Source organism: Euprymna scolopes, chromosome 10 (assembly GCF_053919585.1).
Source record: "Euprymna scolopes isolate OS-2025 chromosome 10, ASM5391958v1, whole genome shotgun sequence".
Lineage (NCBI taxonomy): Eukaryota > Metazoa > Mollusca > Cephalopoda > Sepiida > Sepiolidae > Euprymna > Euprymna scolopes.
In genome coordinates this window covers 37,261,725-37,270,769 of record NC_136491.1, presented here as the reverse complement: position 1 = coordinate 37,270,769, position 9,045 = coordinate 37,261,725, and the positions used below count along the sequence as shown (strand labels likewise).

Here is a 9,045-nt window from a genome sequence, read left to right as displayed (position 1 = left end):
ATGCCATTAATAGTCGTCCTCTGACTAATAGAAGCTCTAATGAGATGGATTGCCTAACTCCGAACTCTCTCATGAATCCAAATGTGGGTCAAGATTAAATAATAAGGTTGGACAATGAAGAACTGGGACTAACGGAGCCAGTTAGCCGGATCGATTTAAAAAGGACTCTCCATCTTCGCGAAGAAAATTTAGAAAAATTTAGAACGATGTGGCACGAAGATTACCTGTTGAGCCTTAGAGAAAGATTTCTGGAGTTATCTGGCCCTTCCTTTAATAATGCTATCAAAGCGGGCAATATAGTGTTAATTAAGGACCCTCTTAAAACTAGACCATTTTGGTCTATAGGCAAAGTCCTGGAGTTGATTGAAGGAAAGGATGAGTTGGTTCGTTCAGCAAGAGTAAGAAAAGGAAATGGAGCTATATTGATCGATTCCATCAATCATTTATTTCCTCTGGGGATTAATTCTCTTTCGGAAAAGGTGGAGGAAATTTTTCATGAACCAGAGCATGTGCAAGACCAGACTATATATTCCCGACCTGATGAGAGTGTTAGAATCTGGATTTGCCCTGCATGTAATAAACCGGAAGATTTCAGGCCGATGGTGGCTTGTGACCATTGTAATGACTGGCTCCATTATGGTTGTGTGGGCCTAGTAGATGCGCCCCCAGAAGAAAAATGGTATTGTCCAACGTGCAAGCCAAGGTGTCGGGGTAGACCCAGTTTGTTAGATTCTAAAAGGCACCAGAAATTTCTGGTGCAGGTCTCAGGCAAGACCTTAAAAACTGAGAATAGAAAATGAATTTCTTTCTTTTTTCTCCATCTCCTCTCCTGTAAAAGACTTTTTTCTTTTTTTCGTGTGTCTTTTTTTATACGGGAATGTGTGATTGTTTTTATTTATCGAGACTCGATGTGGAGGGGTGAAGCAATGGATTTTTGTGTGGCAGTCGTTCAAGCAAAACGTTTGAAAGTGCTTGATCGACTCCTTTTATAATAGTGTTTGTGTTTTGTCCACTCACGTGGATCGGACTTAACATTTGCATAGAATCGACTAGTGGGTATAAAAACACCTCCTATCGGTGATATTGTTGGTTGGTCTTTTTGTTTTAGTCCAGCAACCCGTTTCATAGTTACTGTTACAAAGACGATCTGTCGTTGTAAGCAACGAGGCTATTCGTTGCAACTATTCTTGATCAAGAAAAGGCGTGAAAGGTTCACCACGTAAGGTAAGGGTTTCATTGTTTTTCCTTCTACGTCGAGTTCTGGTTTAACCCGTTGAGTTACAGAAACGTCCCCCTCCCCCGTTTTAGTCGGTTAAAATCTGACAATATATATATATATATATATATATATATATATATATATATATATATATAGATATATATATAAAATAAAGATTACAGTTAAATTTACCAAAATAATCCAAGATGGTAAAACTAAAGTATATTATAAATATTAAAGAATTAGTATTCATAAAGTAACCTCAACCAAATGTAAAAGCTCGATAAAAACAAATAGGAGAAAGAGCTTATAATAAGAGCAAATAGTTAATATAACATGTTTAAAACACTTTGAAAAAGAGTTAAAACCATATTTAATTTGAAAAGGACATATTTACCTTACCTTCCATTCCCGTGAAATCACTTTTTTCTTCACCCTATTCCCTCTGCTTCACTTTTTGTTATCAAGTAAGATCTTTGACTTGCAGTTTCATCGAATACTTTTGCAAGCAAAATCCGATCCCGCATTTTGCTAATTCTTACCCTCTGATGAGAAGGAAAGCATTTCTTCGAAACTCCGCGGATTAAGGACAATCCACTTATTTAGTGTTTCCTTTTCAAATGAAATATGTTTTTAACTCTTTTTCAAATTGTTTTTTAACATGTTTTATTAACTATTTCTTCTTATATATATATATATATATATATATATATATATATATATATATATATATATATATATATATATATATATACTAGCCAGCCGCCTGGTATTGCCCGGTCATAAAGTACGCTCTAATATTATAGTTTGATTAATTCAGATTTCGTATTGATTATAATACTAGCATGGGTGCCCGACGTTGCTCGGTTGGTTAGAGGCGTGTGTTGATGAAAAATAAAGTAAATGAATAAATAAATGGTACTAGGCAGGCAGGCTCAAACCTGCACCTCGAAGGAGGAAAACAAATTACAAAAAATGACGTCTATGCTGTTGCGTCCATCGCAAAACCGGAAGTGACGGATGTCAAAACTAAGTTCCGCGTTAAGGAATGACCTCTTTTGGCCAATTTTTTTTTTATATCCAGTGTGACCTAAAAAAACGGTCCCCAACACTAATTAGGCCCCGTTTCTTAGTCTTTTGTTCGAATGGAATTTAACTTTGGTCATAGTTTATTAAATTCAAAAATATCACATCAAAACACTAGAGTCTTTGTCCTCTTTTTTCTCCGTTCTGCGGCATATGATCTAGATGGCCTCCATTTTGCTTTTTTTTGGGGGGGGGGGTTACCCTGTATATCGTCCGAAAATTCGAGTTTAAAATAGATACAGGTTTGGTCATGTTTCCACGCGTCTATCAAAAGTTTTAGGCATACATACATACATACATACATACATACAGACATACAGACATACATGATGTGTGTTGAGCAAAAAAAAAATGGTTGTATTAACGCGGCTCGAACTCGTACCGCGAATGAGAAAAAGAACGTGAAAAAAACGTCACGTCAATTCTGTTGCGCCCATCGCCACACAGAAAGTGGCTTATGTATAAATTAAGGCTAGTCAATCGATAAAAGAGGATTACTTAAAAATATATCGGTGAAAAACAGCGACCCCTTCCTGTAGAAAAATTCCCGGTTGAGGGTAAAGAAATTTATGTTTTTGTTAGTTTTTCGATATTTGTCGTCCGAAAGGGTCGAGATTCACCGATCTCCTGGAAATCCGGTGATTCTGTCGAAAATTTTTGGCAGACATACAGAAAAACATAAAGAGGGTGTACGCTAATGCCCTCAAGGTGGCAAAATTGGAGTTTCATGTAGAACCTGCCCCGCAAACGAGACGGAAAGGCAACGTAAGACAACCTTGGTTGCACCGCAGGAAATGGAAATCTCCGACTGATAGAAAGATTCAATCCAACTGGATGTGGATGTCATGAGAACGCTTAGGAGCAGAGATAAAGACGACACCAGGCTCTCGAGACTTATAAGTAAGTGAGAACTATGACCACTACGTATATGTATATATATATATATATATATATATATATATATATATATATATATATATACATACATTACATATATTACATGCTATATATATATACATATATATATATATGCATACATTACATATATATACATATATATATATATATACATTTAAACAGACGGGTGAGATTTATATTATAGACTATCCTGAGTGCCCGGTGTTGCCGAGTGTTTGGAGGTGTGAGTTGAGAAAAATATGGTAGTAGGCAGGAAGGCTCGAAGCCGTATCACGAAAGAGAAACAGAATGTAAAAAAACAACTGACGTTTTTGCCGTTGCGTCTATCGCCAAATCAGAAGTCACGGTTTAAACTAAGCCTAGTTAATCGAAAAGAGAGGACGACTTTCGAAAATATCGGCAAAAAGCAACCCCTCCTTGTAGAAAAGTGTCTAGTAAAGAGTGAAGAAATTAATCTTTTAACCGGTTTTTCTATATTTGTCGTCCTAATAGTTGAGCTTTAACACGATATCAATCTCTTAAAAATCCGTCGCATCTTTCGAAGATTTTTTCGGGAAATACATACATACATACATACATACATACATACATGCATTTTAACAGACATGCGAGATTTATATTATAGATTATATTGGACTCAATATATAGTTATGCTTTAAAAACTAAAAAAAAAAACAAACAAACAAATAACTCGTGCGCCACAAGCGAGTATCGAAACCAAAGCGTTTGGCTAAAGATTTACTTTCTCCCTTGTCATTCATGGCTGACCCCTGAGACATGTTTGCTGCACAAATTAAAACATGAACCAATAGCTATTAATATAAGTATGCGTATTCGTAATTCCGTTGTTCAACCTTTACCTTTCAAATTCTTTTTTTTAATTTTCACATTTTTGTACCGACTTTCCATGGCTAAAACCCAAATAATAAGTTTAGCATGGATTCGAATAACCTTTATATAAAGTTTCATGCCTGTAGATCAAAAACTGACAGATGACTTTGGTGGAACAAATTTGTAAACACACACACACACACAAACACATATATATATATATATATATATATATATATATATATATATATATATATAGGAATACATAGCTATATATAGAAAGAGGTTTGTGTTTACTATTATCTTCTTACGAAAAGATTACGCAGGAATAAATCATGTATAATATCTGCGGAAGTATAATTACACGTAATAGCTTACTAAAAATGATCATCCTCTAAGAAAATCGAAAGGATACTAATAGGGAATTAATTAAAACGAATGCTTAAAATCATATTCAAATTAGCTAGATCATTCGCAGATGAATTCATTTCCACATACATAGATAAAAGTCTTTTTAAGATGAATATCTATACACAAGTAACCTTGCTCGGTGGGGGAGCAAATAAATACCATCTATACACAAGTAACCTCAAATTGATAGGAGTATATACAGTAAAACAGCATGGAGTTTTCCTGCTTAACTGTTTTTTTTCTTGTTTTTTTTTTTGTAATTTCTCCATTTTTCGTATGGTCGATGTAATATCTCGGTTGAAGCTCTGAAGGACTCGTAAATCACTATACCGTTACTGGCGGATCCGGATCTGAGTACGCCACTGCTCTTATATACGGATGCGAGTGACACGTGCATAAGGGTGGTGTAAACCAAACCGTGTCATGGCATACAAGAAGTAATCCTTATATAATTTCTGTCACATAAATTATCCGAGACCCAGCAAAGATATCCCGTAATTAAAAAGGAGGCTTTTGCGATTGTATATGCCGTACATAAGCTGTGATACTATCTAAGCGGGACCAAGTTTGTGGTGAAGACTCCTGAGATACTTGTTCAAGGCGGACTGGGCGAATAAGAAGATCCAACAATGGACTCTCAACGTATCCGGTTATCGGTGTCGGATCGACTACTCGGAAGGCAAGGAGAATACCTGCGGAGACATTTGGTGTCGGATTCCTGAGCAGTTTCGAATCCGAAGATATCCAATTAGAACTGTGTGTGGATGACAGCGCTTTTTAGGTTGGTGTTATCAAATGGAGTGAGACTAATGCAAACAAAGCTGCAATTATGCTAGACCCGCGAAGCCATCAATAGGGCACAGGAAAATAAGAGACTTACCAGTTGAGAAGAGCGGACTCTGTTGAATTTATGTAAGAAAATTCCATAGTCGTTTTTGTTCATCTAATTTTTTTCTTGCGTTTTTTTTTTTTGTCTTTTGCAAATACTTTAAATTAATTTCCTCAATCGTCTTCAGGCCGTTTTTGATTACCGTTTCGTGTTTAATCTGGATACTTTTATATGCTCCAGTTTTAATTACATTTAAATTACTTAAAATCGTCAAGCGTCTCGTGTGAAATACAAAAAACAAAAAAAAAATAGATGGGCAAAAATGACTTTGAAACATTGTTACCTAAATTAACCCTAGATATTAAGACGACCATACGATAACCGGAGAAATTACGACAAATGGAATTAAGTAAGAACACACAGTGCTGTTTCGACTAAATGAAAATATGCTGCCTAAATACACAATATACATACACACACATCATTGACGGATCTCTATCTTTTAATTATAATTCATTTTGTGACATGACAATCACAGTAGGCGGTTGAGCTTTCCAAAAAAGGAAGCGAAAACTTAAAATTCACTATAGAAAACAGGCAAACGTGACTCTTTTTTAATATGGTGTTCCCGGACGACAGCAAACATCCCTGTATAAACCCTTCCACCAAATCAGCTGTACTGTATTGCTGGCCAAGACAATGAAACCGGATTAAAAATGGTGGTGCCAGTCAAATTACGAGGTAAAAACCTGGAACAACCCTGTTAGAAGGCATGGCACTTGGGAATTGAGATAACCTGAATTGATATTTAGGAACTACTATTGGCTGGGACTGACCAAAGAGGTGGTAGGATAGATAAACCGGTGGGCACTATGTCCGCCGCACACCTAAAACCGATGTTCATCAGTATCCCTTCCAGAAACTGGGGCTCGAAACCTATGGACCCTATCCAATAACAGAGCGCGGCAACCAGTACATATATTGATAGATTGTCTCACAAACTGGTCGGAGGCATATGCAGTACCAGACAAGACGCCTCAGTCGATGGTCAGCGTTATCATGGGGATTTTTTTTTTTCGGAGCCCTGGAGAAATTAGTCATCGAACATGTAGCCTAAACATCACTAAGGTCATGAAGGAAGTCATAAAGGGATTGGGAGTGTAGCATGTGTTGACCCCTCCTCCCTATCACCCCCCCCCCCAGAGTAACTTCTAGGTCAAGCGATTTCATAGGATGTTGGCGGATATCTTTGGTAAGCTGGTTATGGAAAATCCGGCTGAGTTGAACTGGTTTCTCTCAAAGGCCCTGGCAACAGTGTGGTTCATGATGAATGAAACCTCAGAATTTTCGCCTTTTGAGCGAGTGTTTGGGAGGGACGTGTTTCTCCCGATCAACAATCTTCTTAAGCCGCGTAGGAAGTATTTAGAGAAAGATTATCACAATTTGTTGCAGGAGCAACAACAGAAGTCGTTTGTTCAAGCCAGGGGGCGCATCAAACGGGCACAAAAGACATACATACATGCATAGGTAGAAAAAAGTAGAGTTCAAGGTGGGGACACCCTTAATTATAAAGAGGTCCAAGAGGGGGCGCTGGACAACTTACTAACGGATAATGGAGCAGACAGGTCCGCTCTCCTTCGTGATCTAGGACCAGATCGCTGGGAAGATAAAGAGGGTGTAGGCTAATGCCCTCAAGGTGGCAAAATTGGAGTTTCATGTAGAACCTGCCTTGCAAAGGAGACGGTAAGGCAACGTAAGACAACCTTGGTTGCACCGCAGAAAATGGAAATCTCCGACGGATAGAAAGAGCCCATCCAGCTGGATGTGGATGTCATGAGAACGCTTAGGAGCAGAGATAAAGGGGAGACGACCCCAGGCTCTCGAGACCTATAAGTGAGTGAGAACTCTGACCACTCAGAATGAACTCTGACCGGAGACCAAATGAAAGCCTCGAAGTTGAATATGTTTTTTTTTTGTTTTTTCCCTCCCCTCGCTATATTTACAACTTTTTTTTTAAATCGTTTTTTTCCTCGATGTAGCTCTTTTGAACGAGGAACGAAACCTGGTTAGCTAACCTTTATTTTCATTTTTTATCTTTTTAAAATCATTATGTTGATTGGTCTGTATTTAACCATTATTAAATTCTGTAGCACCCGAAAAATTTATATATATATATATATATATATATATATATATATATATATGATGGGTTAAGAAATTCCAACGAAAGAAATATGTATATTTAAATAAGGGGTAGTCACCAATCATTGTGATAATGTTTTTAAATCATCGAAATAGTTTTTACGCGTTTCAGACGTGCTGTGAAGCGTCCTCGTCAGAAATAAATGATCTAATCATAATTCTCAATGAAAAACCAAGACACGGCACAATAAAATAATGTAAAAAAAATACACATTGTCTGTGACTACCCCCTTTTTTAAATATATATATATATATATATATATATATATATATATATATATATATATATACCATACAGTCAGTGCCAGCGCGGTTGCAGGAGTTGCCGGAAGGATGTTGCAGAGCTTCAACATCCGCCTATTAGAACTCCAGACCGGATTATTTATCTGGTAACACATACACACACACACACACGCGCGCGCACGCGCGCAAACACAAACTGTTTGACCCAAAATAGACGGAATTGGAAAAAAAAAACAGCAACTGATGACTTCAAGGTGAAATCAGTACAACGATCATTCATGTATACAAATCAGATAATCTCATCACTAGTAGAACAGAAATAGATATCATTAGTTCACGTGGAAAGATTACGCTTGACACACCTGATTTAAATGAAGCCACACAAATAACCGATCACTTTACCTTTCTGACATTGACTATGGGGATAAACCGCAGGGGATTATGACTGTTTGCTTTCGTCAAGACAGAATATCACGTCTTTATTTATCACAGAAAAGATTTGCCATTTATAAAGGATATGTGACTTTTCTTTTTCTAAAACCTCCTTTTTCTATTATTATTATTATTATTATTATTATTATTATTATTGTTATTATTATTCATTGCCATCATTATTTTTATTTATCATTAATATGATTTTGATTATTATTACTTATAATTATTGTTATTATTTATTAATAGTATTATTATTTATTATTATTATTATTATTATTATTAATTATTATTTATTATTATTATTTATTATTACCATTATTGTTTTATTTATTATTAATATGATTATGATTATTATTAATTATTATTATTGCTATTATTTATTAGTAATATTATTATTATTTTATTATTATTATTATTACTATTATTATTATTATTATTATTATTATTATTATTATTATTATTATTATTATTATTATTATTGTTGTTATTGCATACTAGCAAGCTTTCCTGCATTGCTCTGTCGTAAAATACACTGAAATATGATATTTTTGTTCATGCAATTTTTTAAAATCGATATGTCAACACTCAACCTCTTTACTGTAGAAGTAATTAAATGTCGCATGGCTTTTTCCGTTGTAGTTTTCTTTTTTATATTATTATTTTTGGAACGATTTTTTTTTCACATCCATCCGTAACTTCTGCTTCTCGACCGTACTATAATACAGGATTTTAAATGTAAGTAAACAAATATTTTGTTACACAACTATCTCCTCGTGATGCCATTATACAGCAAATCCGTTATTGATTATTATATTCGATCCAATGTATAGTGTAATGATTTCAGAATTAGGAAAGAATGACTCTGGTGATA

At 35.5% G+C, this 9,045-nt stretch overlaps 1 protein-coding gene across 1 annotated transcript; it reads left to right on the top strand.

Moving 5' to 3' along the window:
• The first annotated feature begins 206 nt into the window (after positions 1-206).
• Positions 207-800, top strand: LOC145286392 (E3 ubiquitin-protein ligase UHRF1-like). The gene has a single exon (XM_080135319.1). The coding sequence runs from the start codon at positions 207-209 to the stop codon at positions 798-800; it is 594 nt and encodes a 197-aa protein (XP_079991445.1).
• Positions 801-9,045: the final 8,245 nt, after the last annotated feature.